This window comes from Eschrichtius robustus, chromosome 1 (genome assembly GCF_028021215.1).
Source record: "Eschrichtius robustus isolate mEscRob2 chromosome 1, mEscRob2.pri, whole genome shotgun sequence".
Classification (NCBI taxonomy): Eukaryota; Metazoa; Chordata; class Mammalia; order Artiodactyla; family Eschrichtiidae; genus Eschrichtius; species Eschrichtius robustus.
Window position 1 is genome coordinate 187,797,260 of NC_090824.1, and position 27,682 is coordinate 187,824,941.

A 27,682-nucleotide genomic window follows, 5' to 3' on the forward strand; every position below is an offset into this window, starting at 1 on the left:
TGAGCCACAATTACTGAGCCTGCGCGTCTGGAGCCTGTGCTCTGCAACAAGAGAGGCCGTGATAATGAGAGGCCCGCGCACAGCGATGAAGAGTGGCCCCCACTTGCCGCAACTAGAGAAAGCCCTCGCACAGAAACGAAGACCCAACACACCCATAAATAAATAAATAAGTAAATAAAAATTAAAAAAAAAAAAGGCAGAAGACCTAAATAGACATTTCTCCAAAGAAGACACACAGATGGCCAAGAAGCACATGAAAAGCTGCTCAACATCACTAATCATTAGAGAAATGCAAATCAAAACTACAATGAGGTATCACCTCACACCAGTTAGACTGGGCATCATCAGAAAATCGACAAACAACAAATGCTGGAGAGGGTGTGGAGAAAAGGGAACCCTCTTGCACTATTGGTGGGAATGTAAATTGATACAGCCACTATGGAGAACAGTATGGAGTTTCCTTAAAAAACGAAAAATAGAATTACCATATGACCCAGCAATCCCACTACTGAGCATATACCCAGAGAAAACCATAATTCAAAAAGACACATGCACCCCAATGTTCACTGCAGCACTATTTACAATAGGCAGGTCATGGAAGCAACCTAAATGCCCATTGACAGACGAATGGATAAAGAAGATGTCATACATATATACAATGGAATATTACTCAGCCATAAAAAGGAATGAAATTGGGTCATTATAGAGATGTGGGTGGATCTAGAGACTGTCAATACAGAGTGAAGTAAGTGGGAAAGAGAAAAACAAATATCGTATATGAACACATATATGTGGAACCTAGAAAAATGGTACAAATGAACCGGTATGCAGGGCAGAAATAGGGATACAGATGTAGAGAACAAACGTATGGACACCAAGGGGGGAAGGTGGCAGGGGGGTGGTGGTGGTGGTGGGATGAATTGGGAGATTGGGATTGACATGTATACACTAATATGTATAAAATGGATAACTAAGAAGAACCTGTTGTATAAAACAATAAATAAAATTCAAAAAAAAAATCAGAGTCTGTGGGGCTGAAGATATACTCCAGAAATATTTCTGTAAGCGGGAGACTTTTTAGGTAATCCTTACATTGGAGCTAGGTTAAAGATAATTTGCTTGAATAACATCACATATGTGGTATCAATTTTGGGGTAATAAGAGATGTTAAAGATTTTATAATAAAATCAGTTCTGCTTCTCAAAACATCCAAGCCACAAATTTGTTACATGAAAAGGCAAATTAGTGAATATGGGTAAAGTTCAGACAGAAGTAGCAAAGATAGCAGGTGCTTTCTCACAAAAGGTACATATAACCTTTAGCAACGTAAGCAGAGTGTCTACACAAGTTCACAGCTTGGGAAATGATCCAACATGTCATTAATAACTAGTTAGTTCCACAATGAGAATGTACACATTTGTGACCAGCATCTGGATACAAAAGTCTCATAATTTTTATTCTGAATCTCTCTGTGTAAATGTAGAAGGAGAATATACCTCAACATACGTGTAGAAATAGCGCTGCAACTAAGAAGCACAAAACCGGAAAAGCCCTATCATAATTCTACAATTTAGAACGGTTATGCCTGGTGGAACCCAGCTGTTGGTTATCTATTTTCCCTAAAAGCTGATATTTAGAAAGTGAAACTTACTCCTTTTTTAATACTGTCAGACTTTTCAGAATGGCCCTTTAACTCTAAGTGACATGGTGACAGTTTGGTTTTCCTCCATGAGCTGTGATGTGACAGTTAAACCATGTGCAAACCCTACAAAATAGATTTGTTTCCATCTGATTGGAAGATTCTGTTGCACGGATGTTGATGGTGATAATCTCAGAAATGTCAAAATCTGAAAATGCAAGAAGTTTGCTAAATCGTATAGTTTCTGGTTTAATACTAATCTAGTGAACATCATAATTTTATTGTTTTATTATACATCTGCAGCAGGTTGGCTTAAACTCAAGCCACATACTATATTTTGGAAGTTGTGTCTCCGCCCCAACTCTTTTTGAAACCAACTGCATAAGTTGTCAGCTTAAAAAAAAAAATTCCCACATCTAACAACACTGCTTCTGTGTGCTTGGGATAGTTTGAGTTCAGTTCATTCCAGTGAAACTGAGTTTATACACCGCCATAAACCAGTCTGGCCTGAGGACTAATGCTGTCATCTGGGAGATGCTCACAGGAATTACTTCATGTTATCTTTCTTCTTCACATGCCACTCTTACCAAAGTCCAAAGGAATCAAACTTTAAAACTCCACTTCCCAAAATAACCCCCATGGTTTACATTATAGGGTTCTTAAGGCTTTGCTCAGACATCTGCAAACTTACGTAACAGTTCAGACCATTTTTTCCATTAGTAATAGCAATCACCTTAACCCATGCCTCGAGCAGACAGGATTTAAGTGATTGTCACGTCTGCTGAAGTGCACCTCTGTGGGAGGGAAAGCCTCATTTGAAACAAGGGATTCTTGCAAACACTAAAGCATGAGGACCAATGAAATCCTTTAATAAATGAAGACTAAGTCAGATGATTTATCCCCAAACCCCAAACTTCCATTAGTGCCAGAGCAGGGGCTGGGACTCAGATTTGCTAGGGCTCTGGTTGGTGCTTTTCCCCTCCAAACCCCCTTTTATAAAACATGTCCGGGCCAGGAGGCAGATGGCCCTGCTTCTGCCCGGATGGCCTATTTCCCCCTGCACTCTGGGCGCCGGGATAGGTGTGTCTAACACTGGCTGGCAAAGGGAAATGATTCACAGAAGAAATGAAATGAATCTTTCTTCATTCACAGAAGAAATGAATTTTACAGGAGGTTAAAGCATTAGCTGAGTTGAGGGCCTAAAAACCTTGACAATCTCCCATTAACTGATCATCCACTGACAACGGAAAAGGAAGCGCTTTTTAACTGAGCAAAGGAAGATTCCCAGAAGGACACACTGCTGTTTTTGTACCTTATGCTCCAAGCTTACCATCTTTTGTTACCTTGCCTTTAACTCATCCTAAAGAACCAGATGGAGGTGGTAATTAATTATAATTCGTTACAATTTAAAGATCACAAAAGAAATGCTGAAAACTGGTTTAGGAAAGCATTGTTTTGTTTTTTTTTTTTTGATGTGAGGGTATTAATGATGAATTTTCCTGAACCTTCAGTCAGTAATAGGTAAAATGTCAGAGATGGTGACAGTCACTTAATTGCCAGTGCAATTCACAATTCCTAAGAATCGACCAGGCAGCTTTTTGTAGCCCATTATCAAAGTGTCAACAGTGATTATTGCCAATATAGTTATACAAATGCCAACTGCAGGGCAGCTGTTTTCTTTCAAACGGGTTCCAGGGAGAAGGTTAGATGGTAAAAGGAATCTTCTTATTGTGACCCAATGACTCCATTATACAGGCTTTACTTTACTTAATAAAACCAGACATGAGTTTTGAGAAGAACTGCATAGAATGATGAACAAAATGCATATCTGTGTAAATCCCCAGGACTCGCTCTCTCTCCCTCTCAAGAACATGGACTCTTTAAAGAGTCAGGTCAAATCCCCCAGAAATCAAGTGAGTCCAGTTATGTTTTCTTTTACCTGCCCGGATTCCCTGCTGGGTAGCTTGCTTGCTGGCAGCATGCTAAGACTGTCATTTGTAAAAAGCGGTCCGCTTAGCTATAATTACTAATTTGATGTCACACTGGAATTGCAGTGCAGCTGTGAAAAGATGGACCACCAGGGAGATTCGCATTTCTGTCTCATTTAGAGGGGGCGATACTGCTGGAGCCATGAATGTAAGATGCCCTTCCATTAATAAAGGAAAGAATTAAAGAATAAAACAAGTCATAGCAGCTGTCAGAATCTGACAACGGTTTAAAAAAAAAAAAACACACACACCGTTCTGCTCTTTTTAAAAAAAAATTCAAGACATCTGTACATGCATGTTCTGATACTTGTTGCCATGAAAGCGATTCCATTATTGTTGGAATATAACTTCTTTATTTCCTTCAGTTCCATCTTCATTATTATGCTAATGCAAATCACACTAATTACGTGTCAAGCTCAAATCGTAGGGGGGGGGACCTTTCTGCACCTATATCATGAAATATCTGGAATGACAGTTTTAAAACTTACCATCAACAAGTGAAAAGTATGTGAAATTAAAACAGCTACAATGATGCAAATGAAAGAAAAACTAAGAATTCAGATTACTAATTAAGCCACATCAATGGAGAGTCTCTGTGAAAATTGTTCTTTGCAATTTCGTAGAAAATGATTATACAATGATTGCAATGAAAATATTCTTGCAGACCACTTGGTTTCATTTATAAAAGGCTAAAATGTAGAAAATAAATATTTTCAGCCTTCTCCAATTATTTCTAACTAGAGATAACAGTGATTGCTTTGATAATTTATGGTTTTATTCGTGAAGACAAAGAACAGCATGCTTTTTGGAAGAGTCAAAAATATTAACTGATCATGGAAAGAAAGCCTGAAAACTGACAGAAAAAGGAAAGCAAAGAAAATTTTTTGAACTTAAAAACCCAAGGGTTTTAAGAGTTCAGCTTCATTAATACATTTCATTTACTGTTATGTGTTACAGTTTAGTAAATGTTACCTTGGTTGTCGCCAAATTATAAACAAACTGCCATATCAGAGAGACATCATGTCCTGTTGTCAAGGCAGGCACAGTCTCCAAAAATTACCAGTTTTGATTACTTTCACATCCCATGTCTTCAAGCTACTTCCTCTTGCCTGTGCCCAGTGAGTGCCAGTAAGCTAAAAGGGCAGGTGGATGGTGCTTTGGAGCTGCTCCTCCTGGAAGAAGAGCTATCAGGAACCCCAAGCCCAGAAAGAAGTAGAAAGCATTGAATTCTTCTTAGGGGCTACTGCATAGACAATCCTAATGTTTACATAGTGTAAGATACAGTGACACAGACTGTATTTACAGAAATACCTGCACTTCTCAAATGGAGGAAATATGAATTGGTGGTTTTTGTCAACATGGTATGAGGCCAAACGATTTATTTCATTACTTTTTTTTTTTTTTTTACTTTTAAATCAAGACTCAATGAACTGCCTTAGTACCATATTGTTTTGGAGTTACATGTTTTTGTCAATGAAACATTGTAGTTAAATGTTTCCTTGTTCATCTTCATGATTCATGGGGTTAATATGAATTTTTGATAATAAATCCTCTTTTTTTAAAAAAAGAAAGAAGTCTCTCAAACATTTTAGAAGGTTAGAAATGTGCGCTCTGGGCTGGAACCCCGGCTGGGTCATGTCAAAACTGTGGTGCAAGTTACAGCCTGTCTGTCAAGTAACTTCATTTACGCAAAGGAAGTAATAACAGCCTCCACCTTAAAGGTGGTGGTCAGGATGACATGAGCAAATTTGTGTAAAATTTACAACAGGCTTGGCATATAGTATACATTCCGTTCAACAAACGTTGGTTACTATTACTTACCTTTTAAATCCCAGTACATCGAGATTAACAATAAAAAAAATAACCCGCAGTTAAGGTAAGGTTTTGCCTCTGCCACCGACTGTGTGATGCAGTGTGGGAAAGTAAGCTTCTGGGTCTCAAATCGATCACATGTGAGGTGGGGAAACGGGACTCTGACCTCTTAAGGTACCTCCTGTCTCTGACGTCTCTAAGTCCACTTCCAGGGGTGATGTTTTGAGGAACAATTTGTACACATTCAATAGACGATAAAAGCATCCTAGCAGCATCCTCAGAAAAGTGGGTTTCTGTTAAACACATTCTGTAATTTCATGCCTTTTTCACAGAAACCTACACCAATGAAGGGCTAAACATTTTTGGTGAGGCAGGGAGTGGAACTGCGGTAAATGCCCTGGGTTCCTGGAAAGTGTCTAGAGGCAGAGCTGGGGAGGGACAGACGGGTAACTGAATGTTCTGCTCCTGATGATGAGCCATCAGAACCACGTCAAATACTGTGGCTTTCCTTCCTATGTATCCTTGTTTTAGGACTTCGGATTCTGCAGCAATCACCCCATTGGCTGTAACTGTCTTTCTTGGCATTGCTATTGTCATAGCAGACCAAGCCCCTGGGGATAGAACCTGAAGAAATCAAAATGAACAGAAAAAAAAGGCCACTAGCAGTAGTCTCAAGAGACTTGGGAACGAAATAAAAACAGAGCAACCCCTGTGGAGTAGCGCACAGCATCAGGGCCACAGCTCTTACTCCGGGGCTGCCTTCTTTTGATGATGCTGAAAAAGCCTTCTTTCAATGCTAGCGTGTGGTTCTTTAAACAGCCCAGATATTTTCTCCTAGCAGAAAATCCCAATGATACTAAGCCTCTGAGTTTCTCATGGACTAAAACTCAAACACCCGCTTGAGTCTTTGGCACCTGGAAAAAATGTTTACATAGCAACATGTAAACAGAAGTTGACAGTCTGTCGTTTCTGCTGCTTTTGGCCAAAGCCGGTGCCTTCACGGTGATTTACACAGAGGTTGGAAGTGTGAAAATAGAGTCTCTGGTGCACAGTAAAAATATAAACTGTCAAAGGAGCCACCGTTTCCTTTTTCTCTGCCTCACTTCTTTTTTAAAATTTTTATTTATTTTTAAAAATTTTATTGGAGTATGGTTGATTTACAATATCATGTTAGTTTCAAGTGTACAGCATAGCGATTCAGTTATACATATAGATATATTAATTCTTTTTCATATTCTTTTCCCATATAGGTTATTATAGAATATTGAGTTCCCTCTGCTATACGGTAGGTCCTTGTTAGTTATCTATTTTACATATAGTAGTGTGTATGTATGCTAATCCCAAGCTCCTAATTTATCCCCCCACCCCTCACCTTTCCCCTTGGGTAACCATAAGTTTGTTTTCGAAATCTGTGAGTCTGTTTCTGTTTTGTAAATAAGTTCATTTATATCATTTAAAAAAATTAGATTCCACATGAGTGATATCATATGGTATTTGTTTTTCTCTTTCTGACTTACTTCACTTAGTATGATAACCTCTAGGCCCATCCATGTTGCTGCAAATGGCATTGTTTCATTCTTTTTCATGGCTGAGTAATATTCCATTGTATATATGTACCACATCTTTATCCATTCATCTGTTGATGGACATTTAGGTTGCTTCCATGTCTTGGCTATTGTAACCAGTGCGACAGTGAACATTGGGGTGCATGTATCTTTTCAAATTATGGTTTTCTCTGAATATATGCCCAGGAGTGGGATTGCTGGATCACATGGTAGTTCTATTTTTAGTTTTTAAAGGAACGTGCATACTGTTCTCCATAGTGGTTGTATCAATTTACATTCCCACCAACAGTGTAGGAGGGTTACCTTTTCTCCACACCCTCTCCAGCATTTATTGTTTGTAGACTTTTTGATGATGGCCATTCTGACCAGTGTGAAGTGATACCTCATTGTAGTTTTGATTTGCATTTCTCTGATAATTAGTGATGTTGAGCATCTTTTCATGTGCTTTTTGGCCATCTGTATATCTTCATTGGAAAAATGTCTATTTAGATCTTCTGCCCATTTTTTTATTGGGTTGTTTGTTTTTTTGACATAATGCTGCATGAGCTGTTTGTATATTTTGGAGATTAGTCCCTTGTCGGCTGCTTTGTTTGCAAATATTTTTTCCCATTCTGGGGGTTGTCTTTTTGTTTTATGGTTTCCTTTGCTGTGCAAAAGCTTTTAAGTTTCATTAGGTCCCATTTGTTTATTTTTTATTTTATTTCCATTATTCTAGGAGGTGGATCAAAAAAGATCTTGCTGCAATTTATGTCAGAGTGTTTTGCCTATGTTTTCCTCTAAGAGTTTTATAGTGTCCGGCCTTACATTTAGGTCTTTGATCCATTTTGAGTTTATTTTTGTGTATGGTGTTAGAGAATGTTCTAATTTCATTCTTTTACATGTAGCTGTCCAGTTTTCCCAGCACCACTTATTCAAAAGACTGTCTTTTCTCCATTGTATATTCTTGCCTCCTTTGTCATAGATTAATTGGCCATAGGTGTGTGTGTTTATTTCTGGGCTTTCTATCCTGTTCCATTGATCTACATTTCTGTGTTTGTGCCAGCACCATACTGTTTTGATTACTGTAGCTTTGTGGTATAGTCTGAAGTCAAGGAGCCCAATTCCTCCAGCTCCGTTCTTTCAAGATTGCTTTGGCTGTTTGGGGTCTTCTGTGTTTCCATACAAATTAAAAAATTTTTTGTTCCAATTCTGTGAAAAACGCCACTGGTAATTTGATAGGGGTTGCATTGAATCTGTCGATTGCCTTGGGTAGTATAGTCATTTTGACAATACTGATTCTTCCAATCCAAGAACGTGGTATATCTTTCCATCTGTGTCATCTTCGGCTTCTTTCATCAGTGTCTTATACTTTTCAGAGCACAGGTCTTTTGCCTCCTTAGGTAGGTTTATTCCTAGGGATTTTATTCTTTTTGATGTGACGGTAAATGGGATTGTTTCCTTAATTTCTCTTTCTGATCTTTTGTTGTTAGTGTATAGGAATGCAAGAGATTTATGTATTACTTTTGTATCCTGCAACTTTACCGAATTCATTGATTAGCTCTAGTAGTCTTCTGGTAGCATCTTTAGGATTTTCTATATATAGTTTCATGTCATCTGCAAACAGTGACAGATTTACTTCTTCTTTTCTAGTTTGGATTCCTTTTATTTCTTTTTCTTCTCTGATTGCTGTGGCTAGGACTTCCAAAACTATGTTGAATAATAGTGGTGAGAGTGGACATCCTTGTCTTGTTCCTGATCTTAGAGGGAATGCTTTCAGCTTTTCACCATTGAGAATGATGTTAGCTGTGGGTTTGTCATATATGGCCTTTATTCTGTTGAGGTAAGTTCCTTCTATGCCCACTTTCTGGAGAGTTTTTATTATAAACCGCTGTTGAATTTTGTCAAAAGCTTTTTCTGCATCTATTGAGATGATCATATGGTTTTTATTCTTCAGTTTGTTAATGTGGTATACCACACTGATTGATTTGTGGATACTGAAGAATCCTTGTATCCCTAGGGTAAATCCCACTTGATCATGATGTATGATCCTTTTAATGTATTGCTGGATTTGGTTTGCTAGTATTTTGTTGAGTATTTTTGCATCTATGTTCATCAATGATATTGGCCTGTAATTTTCTTTTTCTTGTGGCATCTTTTTTCTGGTTTTGGTATCAGGGTGATGGTGGTCTCATAGAATGAGCTGAGTGTTCCTTCCTCTGCAATTTTTTGGAAGAGTTTCAGAAGGGTAGGTGTTAACTCTTCTCTAAATGTTTGATAGAATTCGCCTGTCAAGCCATCTGGCCCTGGACTTCTCTTTGTTGGAAGTTTTAAAATCACTGTTTCAATTTCAGTACTTGTGATTGGTCTGTTCCTATTTTGTATTTCTCCTTCCTTCAGTCTTGGAGGTTGTACCTTTCCAAGAATTTGTCTGTTTCTTCTAGGTTGTTCTTTTTATTGGCATATAGTTGTTTGTAGTAATTTCTTATGATCCTTTGTATTTCTGTGGTGTCACTTGTAACTTTTTTTCATTTCTAATTTTATTGATTTGAGTCCTTTCCCTTTTCTTCTAAAGGTTTATCAATTTTATCTTTTCAAAGAAGCAGCTTTTAGTTTCATTGATCTTTTCTATTGTTTTCTTGTTTCTTTCATTTATTTCTACTCTGATCTTTAAGATTTCTTTCCTTCTGCTAACTTTGGGTTTTGTTTGTTCTTCTTTCTCTAGTTGCTTTAGGTATAAGGTTAGGTTGTTCATTTGAGATTTTTCTTGTTTCCTGAGGTTAAGATTGTATTGGTATAAACTTCCCTCTTAGAAACTGCTTTTGCTGCATCCCATAGGTTTTAGATTGTTGTGTTTTTGTTGTCATTTGTCTCTGGGTATTTTCTGATTTCCTCTTTGGTTTCTTCAGTGATCCATTGGTTGTTTAGTAACATATTGTTCAGCCTCCACGTGTCTGTATTTTTTACAGTTATTTTCCTGTAACTGATTTCTAAACTCATAGAGTTGTGGTTGGAAAAGATGCCTGATATGATTTCAGTTTTCTTAAGTTTTACAAGGCTTGATTTGTGGCCCAAGATGTGACCTATCCTGGAGAATGTTCCATGTGCACTTGAGAAGAAAGTGTATTCTGTTCTTTCAGATGGAATGTTCTATAGCTATCAATTAAGTGCACCTGGTCTAATGTGTCATTTAAGGCCTGTGTTTCCTTATTGATTTTCTGTCTGGATGATCTGTCCATTGATGAGAGTGGGTGTCCCCCACTATTACTGTGTTACTGTTGGTTTCTCCTTTTATGGCTGTTAGCATTTGCCTTTTATATTGAGGTGCTCCTATGTTGGGTGTATATATATTTACAACTGTTATATCTTCTTGGATTGATCCCTTGATCATTATGTAGAGTCCTTTGTCTCTTTTAACAGTCTTTAAAGTCTATTTTGTCTGATATGAGTATTGCTACTCCAGCTTTCTTTTGATTTCCATTTACATGAAATACCTTTTTCCATCCCCTCACTTTCAGTCTGTATGTGTCCCTAGATCTGAAGTGCATCTCTTGTAGACAACATATATATGGGTCTTGTTTTTGTATCTATTCAGCCAGTCTATGTCTTGGCTGGAGCATTTAATCCATTTACATTTAAGGTAATTATTGGTATGTATGTTCTTATTGCCATTTTGTTAATTGTTTTGCATTTGTTTTTGCAGGTCTTTTTTCTTCCCTTCCCCTTTTGTTCACTTCTCTTGTGACTTGATGACTATCTTTAGTGTTGTGTTTGGATTGTTTTTTCTTTTTTGTGTGTGTATCTACTGCAGATTTTTGGTTGGTGGTTCCCATGAGGTTTTTGGTATAGCAGTCAATATATATACAAGATTGTTTTAAGTTGCTGGTCTCTTAACTTCCAAAGCATTTCCTGCATTTGTACTCTCCTGTTCTCATGATTGCTAGTTTTGACATCATATTTGTGTGTGGATGATCCCGTACCTTTATTTCATGTTTGCCTTTACCAGTGAGCTTTCCCATTCATAATTTTCTTGTTTCTAGTTGTGGCCTTTTATTTTCTGCCTAGAGAAGTTCCTTTAGGATTTGTTGTAAAGCTGGTTTGCTGGTGCTGAATTCTCTTGGCTTTTGCTTGTCTGTGAAGCTTTTGATTTCTCTATCAAATTTGAACGAGAGCCTTGCTGGACACAGTATTCTTGGTTGTAGGTTTTTCCCTTTCATCACTTTAAATATATCATGCCACTTCCTTCTGGCCTGCAGAGTTTCTGCCGAAAAATCAGCTGATAACCTTATGGGAGTTCCCTTGTATGTTAACAACTGTTGCTTTTCCCTTGATACTTTTAATATTTTTTCTTTGTCTTTAATTTTTGGCAGTTTGATTAACATGTGTCTTGGTGTATTCCTCCTTGGGTTTATCTTGTATGGGACTCTCCGTGCTTCCTGGACTTGAGTGAGTGTTTCCTTTCTCATGTTAGGCTCATCCTAGGTGACCTCATTTACACTTCCCTGTCATTGGTCACCCTTCCCGGCAGGTTTCCCAAGCCCCCTTTTTCCAGCTGAAGCCCTCTCTGCAGCCTCTCATGCCTACAGGACATCTCTGTTCTGATGCTGTGCTGACAACTCTAACTACTCCGCCTGCTCCCTTTTTCCATGAGTGGAATCAGCACCTACCCCACTGTCCAAACCAGAAAGTGTGCAGTCACCCTCCCTCCACACACACTCCCTGGCACTGTTCTCCTCCCATATTCAATCTCTGAGTTCTGTGGATTCTTCTTCCTAAATCTCTCTATACTCTTCCACCACCCCAGGTCGGGCCACCATCTATTCTGGATTATTTCCACAGCCACTCTAGATGACTCTTCCACCACCCCGGGTCAGGCCACCATCTATTCTGGATTATTTCCACAGCCACTCTAGATGGCCCTGCTTACCTCTGTGGCCTCCTCCCACCCTCCAATGAAAGCACCAAGTGCTCCCCCTCTGCACACACTGCTCCTTCTCTAGCTAACGCCTACTCATCCTTCAGGTTTCCAATCATCTCTTCCAGGAAGACCACCGAGCCAGATTTAGGTGCCCTTGCTATGTGTTTCCTATCAAAGAACTTACAACACGATACTGTCATTTCCTATGTAATGTCTGTATCGCTTTGCAGGACATGTCTGTGTGGTTAATTATTTTAGCCCCTGAAGCTAGGACAGTAAGCATAAAGACATTCACAAACTTCTGGATGAATAAGTAAAAGGAGGTTTCCAAATCTATAAAATTCAAACCCAAACTGAGTGATATCATCCTAAATAATTTAATTGAGAAACAAAAACCTTGAGCCCAGCTTTCAGATGGTTTGGTCAAGAAAAGGCACCTCAACATGATGAGGAGTAAGCTGAGAGTATAGAGGTGCCTTTCCTGTAAGCAAATCCCCATTTGGGGCAGTTGAGGTTTGCACACAGAAAGCTGCCTCCCAAATTCTTAAACTGATTCCAGTTGAATCTGTTTATAATCCTGCATAATTAACAAAATGTGGTTCAAGTATTACCTAATGTCCAGTGACTCAGAAAAAAGAGTCTCCTCGTCCATCCCTAAGTCTTTACACACAAAAAATACTCTAATTAGATCTTAACATTTTATAGTTGGAAAGGAGTTTGAAGCTCATTAAGCCAATATTTTATTGGTGAATTTGAAGCTCAACACTGTCGTTTTACAGGTGAGAAAACTGGGGCTCAGGGAGGCAGAGAAACTGACTCAAGGTCACACCTGGCCTGTTAGTCATAAAATGGGGTTAGGACTCAGGTGCTGGGTTGTACCTGCCAGTTTGGAGCGTGCTGACAGCAGAGGCGGCTGTTTTCTCAAGATCACATTGATGGGAAATGTTTCACACACACCTCAAACTAATAACTACTTCACTGTCCAACAGGGCAGCCAACCTGAGGGAGAGAACTGGAGGGGAACGTTCCTCAGGCCCGTGAAGAGCTTCTCACTGTAGTGGAGGGGAAATGGCTAGAACCGCATGCCCGCGGGAGTGAGGTGAGAGAGCCGCCGGGCACTTACCTTTTCTTTGTCACTTGCTTCCCTAGCCACTGTAGAGCCCTGAAAGAGAAAGAGATAATGAAAACACGCGCACGCGAGGTATCAGCTTCACGTGAAATATGCAAATGCTCCAGGGCAGAGCACGGAAATAAATGAGCACCGACTTTGCTCTGGCCCCTCCCCGAGTGCGCTGCACCCTCTGCAGGGATTTCCGTCCACCTGTCTCCAACCCCTTCCCTGCCGTGTCACCTGTGCTCTCTTCTCCCTGGTTCCTGTCCTCCTGCTGGAAATCACAAAACCCAACAATCACGTGAACAATGACTTACTAAACGTGGAGTCAAACATCAGTCGCCACAAATGGTTGGTTTGAGGGTCTGCAAAGTGAAGTGGGCCATCAGCTGGCCGCAGTGACCACTGGGGCATAGAGGCCTCTTTCCCACGCTGCGTCCTCTAGGTGGGGGCGTGCCCTGGGCCCCGACTGCCCGTCTCCCCTGGCTTAGGGTTACTGACGAATGTGCTTCCTCACTTACCATGACTAAGACCCAGTGGGTACTTCCCGGCCCCTTTCACTTTGGAGGTCCCTTCAAACACACGTCTCCTTGCACCGCTTCTGTGTCAGAACCTAGGCTGAGCACAGAGGTATAAAGTAGAAGAAAACACAGTTCTTGGTCGCAGCAATTTCTACTCTACCGCACTGGTTTTCAAAATGATGCCCTCGGTTCTGTGTTGTCTGAAATGACCTAGTCCTCCTGATGCCGACAGGGGTGCTTTGGGGTAGAGTTCAAGAACAGAAACTGTCCTTTGTTTGTGGAAGATCTTAATGCAAAAGAAAGATTAGGAAACAAATGGCCAGTGAATTCCTAACTTTGTTAATACAACAGTGAGCATTTATCCTTTGTGCTCCGTGGTGACCGTCGCGGTGTCTCACCCAGCAACGCCCAGTGTTTGTTTGCTGAGTAAACGGCTGGAGGAGGGTCACAGCCCGACTGACTGCTCTCCCTCCCCTCCCAGCACTGGATGCCCAGACTATGACTAGGTCAGTGGAGCGATCCATTTACCTGACTATCTTTTAAATAGATATTTATTGGCCTGGAATACTTGCATTAGCCAATCATTAAGAATGTGTATGTGACTTGGGAAAATTTAAAGTAGCTTCTAGGTTGGCCACTCTTAACATTTTTGCTGTATGACTGTCTTGCCTTCGAGCAGCTCAGGCATGAGTCAGGGTGTGTGTAACGTGCTCACAGATGGGGAGCCTCCTTTCACTGCGGAAGGGGGCCGAGCCCAGGCCAGGGGCTCCCTGGGGCCACTTCTCCATCGGCCCCATGCTCAGCATTCCCAGGTCTGGTGGATCCGAAAGACCCTGCTGCCAACCCAGGGAAGATGCTCGAAGCTTCTGGGGGATGTGTCGGAGGAGCACAGAGCTGACCCAGCAAGTGAAGATGAACCGTGTAAATTGTTCGTGAAGGAAAGCCCTCTGCCTGGCTGAGCCCAGCAGGTGTCACTTGCAGTGGTTTGTTTTTTCCTTTACAGATTCTTGAATTCGGGCCATAGTATCTTCCTCTATACACTGACTGCTAACAAAGAATGTTCCCAAATTTAAAGGGGAGGGGGGGGCTTAATACTCAAGTATTAAATACTTGTAATACCTGGGTCTCTGTATCTTTAACCAAGTTTTTTAGTCTCTGTGTGTGTTTTCCCTCTAGGATATAATTTACTCTGCTCCTGATTCTCACTGAAGCTTCGTCTCTATGTAAAAATGCAGAGCATTAGCCTGGAAAAACTCATCCAAATTTAAATTCATTCAGAATTTAAAAATTAAAACAAAATTAGAAACGTAAGTCAGTCAAGGCTGAGAGTTTGAGCCATGAAATGATGCCAGATGCCCAGGTTCCCTCACAACGGCAAGTACTGGCAAGAAAAGTTTATTCTACAAGCTAAAAAGGGAGATGAAATCATGACATCCAAGGTTAAAACTATAACATCCAGTCTATAAGCGTAATTTACATCAGGATATGCTTGAACAGGATATGCTCAAGCAGGATATGCTTAAGATAGAGGCACTACCTTAAGCATTTCCGGGGGATAAAAAAGTAGAACCAAAACAACTGCCTTTAAGGGACTTATTAGTAGAATGGATGAGACAATGAACATTCATCCACTCCTCCCCATATGCCGTGCGTTATGCTGGACCTGACACATACGTATCTCATTAATCCTCACAGCAGCGGAGGTAAGATCATCTCTGTTCTACAGACGAAGAAACTGTGGCTCATAGAGGTTCAGCGTCTTGCACACAGCTAACAAGTAGTAAAACCAGGACATGCGGCTTCAGAGGTCATCTGGCTTCTTACATGGGAGAGTCAGGCCAATGAAAAGACCTATAATACTCAGCAGAGTGAGCTAAGTAACACTGCAAAGGGCCTCATGAGAGAGATGGTTCCAAAGAGCCCCGTAGCCCTGTAGGCTGGGATTTCCACCTATAAAATAGCTACGACTTGGAGGCAGGACAGAGCAAACCTGTATTTGGGAAGCTTATATAGTTCATCTGAACTCCACAGGGTAGGAGATAAGCCTAGAACATTCCCCCTCCCTTAGACTAGCATTTCTCAAAGCATAGTTCAGCACCCAGGGGTCTGCAAAGTCAAAACTATCTTTATAATAATTCTGAGACACTATTTGCCTATTTCACCATCTTGATATTTGCATGGATACTGCAAATACAATGGTGGGTAAAACTGTTGGCAGCTTAGCACAAAGCCAGCAGAGGCACCAAATGGTATTAGTAGAGTTTCTCATAAAACATATGAATAGCCTTGAGGAAGCCGTTCACCTAACTCAGTGAATCCATCATTCCAAATGACCAAAGCATGATGTAGCCAGACCAATGCGTGAAAACAGACTGACGGATTTTAAAAAGTTCACTGATGTGATTTCAGATTCCACACTGTAACTCAGCTTTGAGAAATTACCACTTGTCAGGTTAAGGTGTGATATCAAAGGAAAACATCCACAAATTTCTGAAAAAGTTATTAAAAACTCCTCCTCTCCTTTTCCAACTACATATTTGTGTAAGGTCTGATTTTCTTCATACACTTCAATCAAATAACTTGGCAACAGGTGGACAGCCAAACCAGACAGGATGTTCTAACTGTCTCACCAAACCTGACATTAGACTTGCAAAGATATAAAACAATGCTACCTGTTCCATGAAACTTTTTGATTTGGAAGATATTTTTCATAAAGATATGCTAACATGTAATGGTTTTACTATTTTAAATAAGTTTTTTTCAATGATGTCTCATTTCTAATATTGTAAGTATTAGTAGACATAACCTACATAAGCAGAAGCTTTTTGGGGTCCTCTTTTAAGGGTGTGAAAGCGTCTGAGATAAAAAAATTCGAGATCCACTGATGAAGACCTAAAGGTTGGAAAACTTTTTCTGAAAAGGGTCAGAGGGGTAGTGTTTCGGGCTTTGTGGTCCAAAACGGTCTCTATGGTAACTACTCAACTCTGCTGTTGTTATAGTGCAACCACATACGATACACAAACCACAGGCATTGTGGGGTTCCAATAAAACTATTTACAAAAATGGCCATGTTGGCCGTGCCATGGAGGCAGGTCACAGTCTGCCTGCTCCTGACCTGGACGTTGCCTATGTCGGTGATCCCAGAAGTCAGATCCCCTCACTCCACAATCAGAATTTCCAGTGGTCCGCCTCTCACTTGAGGTCTCTGAAACAGCCTGTCTCCAGGCCCGCTCCTCAGCCTATCCCTCACCTCCTTCAGGTCTGCAGTGAAGCGAAACCCTATTCAAAACCGCATCCCTTCCCCGTGCTTCCTGTCTTTACTTCTGCCCATGGCACTGATCACTTCCTAGGATACTCCATGATTTACTTACTCCTTTTACTTATTACCATCCGTCTTCATCCACCAGAATGTCAGCTCGTTGAGAGCAGGTTTGGTCTGTGTTGTTCATCAAACTATTCCCAGCACCTAAAGCAGTGCCTGGCACATAGCTGGTGTTCAATACATACTTGTTGAATAAAATAGACGTGGTATCTCTCGTGGGTACAAGTGGTCCTCGCTTAACACAAAGGAGCGCTCCTGGCAGCTTTGAGCTCTGGGTGCCTCCTAACTGCTCAGCATGATCAATTACATACAACGTGGATGACCAAGCTTAATGAATAGAAGTTAATAAAAATCAATCTTACCTTTAAGTCATATTTCCTATATACAGATAAACGGTGGCTGAACACATTTCTTGTAACAATCACATATATTTCAACTCCATCAACATTAAGCCGGTACATGCCCAGGAACTGGGGAAGAAGGGTGATCCCATGACATTCCACTATATACTGCATAGGAGAGAAAGAAAAAAGGGGGGGGGGGAATGATCCAGTCAAAAGGTGTTCATTCAGATGTAAAATGTAACTCTTCTGCTATGGTGTTTATACAAAGTGATAATGGTTTATACAACTATTAACGTCCTGTTTACAGAAAATGACCATGTTTGTACTGCCTTCAGCAGTACAGGTCTGCGTCCACTGTGCAGACACAGATAAGAAAATTCAACTCTATCTCGAGAGATATTTTCTCCCTAACAAACATTCCAAACTAATTTGTAAAGTCAAAACTTGGGTATAATGGCGTAGGGTGAGAGGACAAGTGATTGGTCCTTTCTGTAATTCCTTTAAAGTGAAATCACACTCTACCTGGGGCTGCCATCTTCCTCCCTAGAAGCCTTTACGATGATTTCATGAGGTTGAGGCAGCGTGACTTGGCCACTAAAATCAACTCCTTTAACAGTGTTGAAGTCGAGGTTAAAAAGGAAATTGTGGAGAAAGGTCAGTGTTAGAAGCTGGGAGAGTCGGGCTCCAGCCCTGGTTTTCCTGTTTCTTATTGAGACTCTAATGCTTAAATTGCCCACTGGTCTCCCAAGGCAAAAGGAATAAAAACAAAAATAAACAAATGGGACCTAATCAAACTTACAAGCTTTTGCACAGCAAAGGAAACCATAAACAAAATGAAAAGACAACCTACAGAATGGGAGAATATATTTGCAAACGAAGCGACCGGCAAGGGCTTAATTTCCAAAATATACAAACAGCTCATAAAACTCAACAACAGCAAAAAACCAACAACCCAATCGAAAATTGTTTTTTTGAAAAACACTTCTCCAAAGAAGAAATACACATGGCCAACAGGCACATGAAAAGATGCTCAGCATCGCTGATTATTAGAAAAATGCAAATCAAAACTACAATGAGGTATCACCTCACACCAGTCAGAATGGCCACCATTAAAAAGTCTACAAATAACAAATGCTGGAGAGGGTGTGGAGAAAAGGGAACCCTGCTACTGTGTTGGTGGGAATGTAAACTGGTGCAGCCACTATGGAAAATAGTATGGAGGTTCCTCAAAAAACTAAAAATAGAGTTGCCATATGATCCAGCAATCCCACTCCTGGGCATATACTGAGAAAAAATGATACTTTGAAAAGATACATGCACCCCTCTGTTCATAGCAGCACTAGTTACAGTAGCCAAGACATGGAAACAACCTAAATGTCCATCCACAGAGGAATGGATAAAGAAGATATGGTACATGTATACAGTGGAATATTACTCAGCCATCAAAAAGAATTGAATAATGCCATTTGCAGCAACATGGATGGACCTAGAGATTATCATACTAAGCGAAGTAAGTAAACAAGAAAGACAAATGCCATATATCACTTATATATGGAATCTAAAATACGATATAGATCAACATAGCTATGAAACAAAAACAGACTCACAGCTATAGAGAAGACTTGTGGTTGCCAAGGGGGAGGGAGGGCAGGAATGGGAATTTGATTTTAGTGGAGGCAAACTATTATATATAGAATGGATAAACAACATCATACTGTATAGCACAGGGAACTATATTCAATATTCTGTGACAAACCATAGTGGAAAAGAATATGAAAAGAATATATATATGTATAACTGAGTCACTTTGCTGTACAGCAGAAATTAATACACCATTATAAATTAACTATACTTCAATAAAGTTAAAAAAAGTAATTTATGAAAAAATATTCTTCTTTTTTTGGACACATTAAAATGAATACTTTGTATATTTACAAGTGACATTGAATAAAAAATTCATGTCAATGAAGAAATAAATAAACTGCCCACCAGAGCAGCGGTGTGAAAAAGGGCTTGCCCTCGCTCTGCAGACAGATGGACACTCTCTGGCCCCATGTTGGATTCATCGAATCCACTGAACAAGTCCCAGAACTGACACCATTTCCAAGGAGAGTTGCAAAAACACAACATGAGTTTATCAGTCTTGAATGACCATACTCTAAAAGGCCACAAGATGGAGACACTTCTCCTCAAAAGACCATCCTTACAAACTGGGTCCCATTGCACCTTCCAAAGGAAAGTTAGGTTTTCCTTTCTTTAAAATGAAGGGGAAAGAAGATTTCAAAAAAGCTCTTTTATGCCCATGACATGTGTGTGCACTCTCTAGGATAACTGAACAGCATGAGTAACATGATTCCAAAATTGTAAAAATTGGACCTATTGTGCCTATTTACAGAGATGTGTCTGGAAGAATGGTCACCATGGTAATGGTAAAATTTAGGGTAACTGCTTTCTTCCTTTTTCAAAAAACAAAAAAAATATTCTCAAATTTTTCTGTTGTACAGTGAACATTTTATAAAAATACGAAAGTAATCAGAATGCCCTTTCAAATTTCTTAGTGGTAAATACTGTAATAATCAACTCTGATAATATTAAACCATCTTAAGATTTTTTTTTAAAAAAGCCTTTAGTCTTTATCATTAAAGAAAAGATGAACAGCATCAGTAGAGGAGTTTGATTTTTGCCACCCAGAGTTTTGGAAGACTTTAAAGATGCTCCTGCCCTTAAAAAAAAAATCTTACTGACCATAATTGAGCTACATATTTTAGTTTGATGGATTTTTCTGAGTTTCACCCCCAACCTGTTCTTAATGTGAAGTCTGATCAGAGGAACATTTTCTATTTCTCGCCTTTCAAAAAACAGTAAATTAACTTGATTTTCGCTAATGCAAAACAGGTGGTAACGAGCTCTTGGCTGAAATGAAGATTTCTCACATCTGATGTAAAGAAATAAAGAGTGGTTGTCTGGTACCTCTGAAGAGAGATGGTTGGATGGGCCTTAAACACATGGAGGCACACAGGTTTCCGTTTGGCTGTTCAAGTCCCCTGCCTTTGTGCCATTCTGCTCAGTTATTCTCATCATGGCCTATCTTTTAAAAGTCCTGCTGGCAGAAGATGTCTCTTAGATCAAAATCTTGGTACAGAGTCACAGAGCACCCGGAACAGAGCAGATACTGACCACTATCCATGTTGATGAGTATGTTAAGGAAACCTGACTACTACACAGGAAATCACCAACAAGCTGTTTTCTTCCCCCAGGGGAAGACACACGTACAGATTACATTCCACAACTCCTCTATCTTTAAGATTAAATCAATTACTCCATGTTAAAAAAATAGATCAAATTTGATCCACTTCATCAGCAAGTTTCTATGTGCAGTTGTTCTCAAAGGCAAGGCTCACCTATGAGGCTCTCTGATGAACACCTTGAAAAGTAGAGATTTAATAAACTTAAAACTCCTGAGTTTATAAATATGTACAAAACCACAACCACAGAAAGCCTATCGTGTTAGAGTCCAGTATTGACAAGCAGCGGTTGGTAGCAAAGGTTTAGAAAGCATCTATGCATCCAAACTTTGCAGAAGAGAAAACTCTCCCAGTGAACTGAATTTCTGGGTGCGGGCACTGGGAAGACACCGTTTCCTGTCAGTGGAGGAATGTCTCACTGGGTCTGTGAGCCCCCGGCTGGGGCACCACTGCACAAGGAGTCACTGCGTGTGGGAGTTGACACAAACAGGCCCAGATATGATTCCTCTCAGATTCTTCACCAGCTGACCCGGGAAATGCTGTGCACGCACCCCTACACCAGTGGGCACATCTATGAGGGTTCCCCCGCCCCACAAACTGCTGGGCGTTATCCCACATCTAGGGAGACCGTAAACTCATGGCCATACCACGCTGCTCGAGCCTTCCTGACCCAGCTCCACATTCACTAGCTGTGTGACCTTGGGGAATTATTCAACCTCTCTCTGTCTCTGCATTTGGAAATGAGGCATAATATTAGTAGCTAGAGCACAGGGGTTTTGTGAAGGGTGTGAAGATCAGGGAAACAGCACTGGAAGGACAGCGGTGATCCAAGCAGGAGCCGATGAAACCAGGACCCTGGGGCGAGGGGTGGGAAAGGAAGTAGGGAAGGAGAGGCCGAGGGAGGCGAGGCTTCCACCTGACGTGCTCCTCAAATGCTCCCTGAGAAACGGATTCTATTTAAAGGCAGGATGGGAACTCCCAATTTCAGGGGATCTCCACAGAACAGACTTTCCAAAAATGAATAGTGTTGCATGTGTGTGTATTTGTTTACAAAGTGAGGCAATATTTTTGTAAATATAAAAGAAACACTAAAAAATTCTATTTCTCACTCATGTTGCTTTTGGGGTCAGAACTCTAAGCACTTCCCCTTCAAAAGCTTAATCGCTGACAAATTAACAAAACCGCCTGTAAACAAAATGCTGCAAAAATTATTTTAAAGGAGTGTACTGGTGGCACTACAGTATCATGATCAGTTTTTTGGCACGAGCAACCTTTTCTTAATAGTTAAAAACATCCTCAGCATCTATTAATTCCTTTTTAACATTGTTGATTTGACTACAAGACAATCTAAGGATGAATCTTTGCTTCCTCCTTTTTACATGCTTAATTTCCAATTCTTGTAATTGCAAGAATGGAGAAATAGCGACTTAATCCCGAGGGTCACTCTTTAAAAAAGGTGTAGGGGAATTCCCTGGTGGTCCGGTGGTCAGGACTCGGCGCTTCCACTGCCAGGGTGCAGGTTCAATCCCTGGTCGGGGAACTAAGATCCCACAAGCAGCTCGGCGTGGCCAAAAAATATAAAATAAAATAAGATAAATGAAATAAAATAAATTAAATAAAATTAAAAATAAAATAAAAATAAGTGTAGGTATTTCTTTCACTTTCAACCACGGTCCTGATGTGGCTACAAGGCAATCCTGCCTCACTAGCAAAGGACATAACGCAGATGTTCCTTGTCTGCCACGTTAAAATCTCAATTTACAGACTCAACAGGTGCAGTGCCCTAGTGCTGCCCAGTAGACTCTTTCCTAGAGGTCAGATGAGTCTGTGGACTTCTGCCCTCTGCCACTCTGAGGTCCCAAGGGAGATAAGAGGTCACAAGTGGACCAAACACTTGGCAAGGCTGGTCCTCCACGTGTGGATCAGGAATTAAGAGCGCACATCTGCCAGAGGGATGACTGTTATGAGAGCCCCAGCTGTGTATGTACGAGCCTGCAGAGCCTTCCTTTCAGCGGCTCCTTAGATTCGGTCCTTTCCCAGAGGCCTTCCCATCTGCGGCCCAAAGCTGGCCCGTTATTTCCACCCCTCCAGGCTCTCTAGGTCACCTTCTCTCATATCAAACAGGGAAAGTCTTGTCTGGCACACGAGCTGGCAGCTTTCAGATGCCTGCAATTCAGCGACGACACTGAGCTTCCATCTGAATAAGGCATGGAATAGTTAGTCCCAAATTTTTAACAAGTGACCTTGATGGTCATCAATTCTTCTTACACTTACTGTATGGAGCTAAAACCATCACAAGTATTCTTGGGATCAGCGTCCATATTCTCAGTGTTAAACTCACATTATCTACATTTGCATTTTAATAATATTGTTTTTTATTAAGTATTTTTCACTTTTGCATTTTCACAGCCGGATGCCTCGTGTCACCTTGTGTTGTCATTTATCCTGTGGTGGCTTCTGTTTTTTCCAAGAGTGCTTCTCAGACACTTGTATTTGCTGGCAATGTTCATCTGTAACCAATAACAGTTTTCACTTTTTTCTGTCTTCTTTTAAAAAAATATCTTCTTGTACAAAACTCCATGGTGGCACCAGTAAAGGCAAATTTTATCTCTTCATTAGTCTCCCTTAGAGCTTTTTCCTGTATAACAGCTTGTCAGAACTGTAATGTAATGACAAACTGACGTGGTGAAATAGGAATTTTAAAAACATAAAATGCAATAGCCACAAGATCTCGGTTTCCTTTGCTCTTGGGTGCTCAACAAGAATAACAAGTATTATGAATCCCTGATTTGTTGCTTCTTCTCATGCAAAATGAAATGCCATTAAAAGATTCACAGCTGACTGAAGGTTTCAGCAGAGAGGATTCTAAGTGATGTACTGGAACGGATAAATATTTATATCTCTGCATGATAGTGTGAACCTGGGCTCCAGCTCTTGGAAATTGCTGTTATTATCATGTTTCACTCATTTTTTTTTAGAGGCTTGAAGTGACAATTTAATATAGCATCAAATTAATACTTCAATGTAAAGTCTTGCTTCAGTTAATGTTTCTGAAAGGTTAAATTATCTGTCATCCTTATTGTGCCTCTGCCTATGTTTATAGATCGTTCCAACAACATTCTTTTCATAAGGGTAGGGGGGGAGAGAAAGAAAGAAAAAGGGAAAGAAAGAAGGAAGGAGGGAAGGAGAGAAAAAGGAAAGAGGAAAAAAAGGAAGGAAGGAAGAAAGAAAGAAAAGACAGAAAGAAAAGAAAGAAGCCAGCCTGAAATTAAGGATTAGTTTGCTTTAAAAGGACCAAATAAATAAGTAATCCAAACATTCCTTGAATATTTTGAATTATCCTTCAAAATTCCTTGAATTTTGGGATAATGGTCTGTGTCCGTTAATATGATATCTTTTGGTTTCAAGTAGTTTTAAGTCATAAAAGAATGTAAGGATGACTCCATTTAAGCTAATGTAAGTATAAAATTTTACTGCTTTTCTTAAACTTAATAAAAAGCAGGCTTAAAAGGAATAAACATTCCTCTGCAGTATTTACAAACATTCTTAGTACTGAGATATTGCAGAATATACCTGAATGCAAACATTGGTGCTCCTAACTCTGTTATGCTGTTCTAAAGACCCATACATAACATCACCATTAAAGATGAAATGGCTTTGGAAAAAACACCTTATCAGGGACTTCTCTGGCGGTCCAGTGGTTAGGACTCTGAGCTTTCACTGCCAAGGGCCCAGGTTCAATCCCTGGTCAGGGAACTAAGGTCCCACAAGCCGTGCAGTGTGGCCAAAAAGACCAAAAAAAAAACCAAAGCAAAAAAACTCACCTTACCGTAAGTACAGATGGAGTTGACTCAGCGGTTACAAGTGAAATGCAGACGGCTGCCCCGAGCATCCCAGTGTTACGCGCTCTGGGAGGCCTGGCTGCCCGGCTCTGGAGAGCAGTCCGCAGCCTTTGGTTGGCAGCTCCTTCTGGGCCTGCCTTCCTGTCCCTTTGGCCCAACATGGCAGCATGTGGGTAGAGGACCCCAAAGGGCCCCGCCAGGTTGGCGGTGTCCTGGGGGGGCCCGCCTGGCAGCCTGCCCTCCCCTCTGTCCAGTCCTCCTCCCTTCCTCTTCCTGCACTGGCTTCCATCCCCAGTCGGTATCCTGACTCCACACGCTGTGGGCTTTCTGCTCGGGCCAGTCACTCCTGAGCAGCAGACACAAGAGGCAACAAATGCAGGACCTCCAGGGATGGCAGAGCTTAGCACTACCGGAAAGAGAACTTGAAGACTTAGGCATAAAGCGTTTGAAGAAATAAAAGGATGCAAGTTCAGAAAGGAGCATATTATATAAAGAAAAACGATCAGGAGTGCACTGGTGCATTTTTTTAAATGGAACTTCTAGAAGGAAAAATATGACCTTTGAAATAAAATATCATTGGACGGGGAGGCAACAGATTAGAACAGCTGAAAAGAGAATTAGGAGTGGGTGACACAGTTGAGAAATTTACCCCAAACTGAGCAGAGATGTTTGGAGACGGAAAACGGGAAAGGAAAGTGAAGTGCCGTGGAGGCTAGAATGAAAATGTCAAATCCGTAGATGTTGGAGAGAGGCGGGGAGACAGGCGATATATGAAGAAAAAAGAACAACGGGAATTCCAGAAACTGGAGATAACGTGCTGCAGGAAACACGTGCTGATGAGTGGGCCGCGCAGCTGGAAACCTGGGGAACGACGGCTGGGACGCTGGGAACAGACGGTGATGCCCCCATCTGCAAAGTGTCTGCAGAGTGGAACTGGAAGGGGCGCTCCCCAGGCCACAGGGACCCTGGAGGTGGCAGCGCCTTCCAGACTTTACTAAGAGAGAAGCAAGGAAAGTATGTGCAGCTTCTGAAGGCACAGAGGCTCTGCTGGGAGTTGCCCTGAATCTCATAGTTCCAGGTGCTTATAGGGCTTAAAACTTTAACGTGCTTTTCACATTTCGACTGGCCTTTCCTCCAAAGAGAACAAAAAAGCCAAAGAGCAGACTCAGAACGTTTCTCCCGCTCTGGAAAGCTGGTCCTGTGCTGCCACTTACAGGGGCTTCGGCAGCATCACCCGGGAGCACGTGAAGAACACAGCATCTCAGGTCCACCCAAGATCTACTGAGTTGGAATGTAAATTTTTTACAAGATGCGCGGGGGTTCCGTCTATAATCGGCAGTTGGGGAAGCGCTGACGGAGTGTGTAACTTCTTCTCTTTGGGCACCACGCCCTCAATTTTTAAATTTTAATTTTTGGCTTTTATGGGACCTGTTTGCTCAGTTTCTCTCTGTTTGTGGCCAATGTGACTGTCCGTGGGAGGATAAAAAGATGTACTCCGAGGAGGTTCCAAAAAAGTCAAGCATTCACCCCCAAATCCTTTACTGAAACTTGAGGTACTAGCTAGCTTTTTCAACAAGGATTTCAGATTTTTAGGTGTAACTTCTAGATTTGGCTCAAGTTACTGTCTCCCAAATAACAAAGGATAAGAAAGGATTTTTAGGTTACTTTATCAATTTTGTCAATTTGTCAACTCAGTCACTTTGAAATAAAAAAATAAATTTAAACACTACATTTCAAAAACATAAAAGATATTCCTAACACTATTTTCATAAGGCATTTCTTGATCGTCTGCATTAGAACTTGTTCCCGCCCCTAAAATTTCTAAAATTTTATTGACATTGACTCTTAATTAAAGCTGAAGCCACACGATACCAAAACTCCCAATGAATTCAGGTCAGTCAAAAAAAAAAAATCAGTCAATTTAGAAGAAATAAGACATTCAAGAAGGTTCTTGACCATTTTTTCCTTTTTGAATGCTCTTCAGCATTGCTCAGCTAATCAGGTGATAACTGTCATTCATTTATTATATTTTTAAATTTTTATTGGAGTATAGTTGCTTTACAATGTTGTGTTAGTTTCCGCTGTACAGCAAAGTGAATCAGCTATACGTATACATATATCCCCTCTTCTTTGGATAATCGTAATTTATAAGACCTGAGTTTGTCCTAACCTAACAGAAATTTGAAGAAAAGGATATTTACACCAAAGCACTAAGTTATTTTTCCAACCATAAAAAAAGAGAAAAACAAAGGAAAAGAGACATAAAAGTTTGCTCTGCTTAATATAAATTTTCCATTGGTCTGAAAGATGATGCTACGCTTTCTTAGCGAACAGTGGAAATTAGGGTAGGATTTGGGCAGCAAATAAGGACTAAGGCAAGATGCTGGAGCTTGGGGAAAAAAGTCTAACTCCTTATGGTTTGAATCTTCAGGTTTTTCTGCACCTGTGCCATACTCTACCAGAAACCAGGCCCCCTAGTGGATTCAAAGAGCAAATGATTTCGACACCGGGACTACGGCGACTAAGTATGCGCAAGAAAGGTACTTAATGATCTTATTCGATCATTTACATAGCACTTATCATATACCAGGCACTGTTCTGAGCAGGTTCTATAATAAATATCAATTCACCTGATTAGTACAACACTGGATGAAGGAGGTACTATTATCCAAATTGTACAGACAGAGAAGCAGGTGCAGAGAGGGTAGGAAACTTGGCCAAGGTCACACAGCAGGTCGGGCGCAAAGCAGCCAGCTGCAGAGTCTGTGCTCTGAAAACCACCTGTCACACAGCACTGCTGGTGAGGTTGGCTCATCAGAAAATTAACCCCAGGAGGAATTTATTTAAATATTTAGCAATGTTCTACTTCTCCAGAGGCTGGCCTTAGGGTAATTTTAACCTTCCAGAATACAGCTGCACCTCTGGATATATCTTACTAAAACAAAAAAACAATGAAAGAAAAGAAAATAGAGACGTCAAGCGCCATAGAGTAACCAAAGCTGTCAGAAAGCCCATCCAATTTATTCCGCAGGAGCCGCCCTCTCTGAGAGCCTGTCCATCTACTGATCTGGGATCTGAACACGCTGACTGACCTGTCCAGACGGGGGGGTTCAGAAGCAAAGGCACATTCGAAGGTAAAAGCAACAAAAAACAAGAAGAAATAAATGAACTGACAGTCCCCACCGAAGCAGGAGACAGAAAAATTCTGACTAGACATAAATCCTAAAAGTAGGCTAGGCCACCTTACATCCTCTCTGGAATTAGGTCAAGAGTAAACACACGGCACAGGGAATACAGTCAATAGTATTATAACTTTGTGTGGTGCATAATCTATAAAAATATTGCAGCACTATGCTGCACACCTGAAACTAGTATAATATTGTAAGTCAATTATACTTC

General features: G+C 40.7%; 1 protein-coding gene across 1 annotated transcript in view; it reads right to left on the reverse strand.

The window, feature by feature from the left end:
• PIP4K2A (phosphatidylinositol-5-phosphate 4-kinase type 2 alpha) overlaps positions 1-27,682 on the reverse strand; it is a 181,876-nt gene that overhangs the window by 27,331 nt on the left and 126,863 nt on the right. Inside the window, exons 5-6 of the mRNA XM_068561276.1 lie at positions 17,215-17,361; positions 13,022-13,060 (exon numbers count right to left, since the gene is read on the reverse strand). Coding sequence (XP_068417377.1) covers positions 13,022-13,060; positions 17,215-17,361 — 186 coding nt within the window. The remainder of the gene's footprint in view (positions 1-13,021; positions 13,061-17,214; positions 17,362-27,682) is intronic.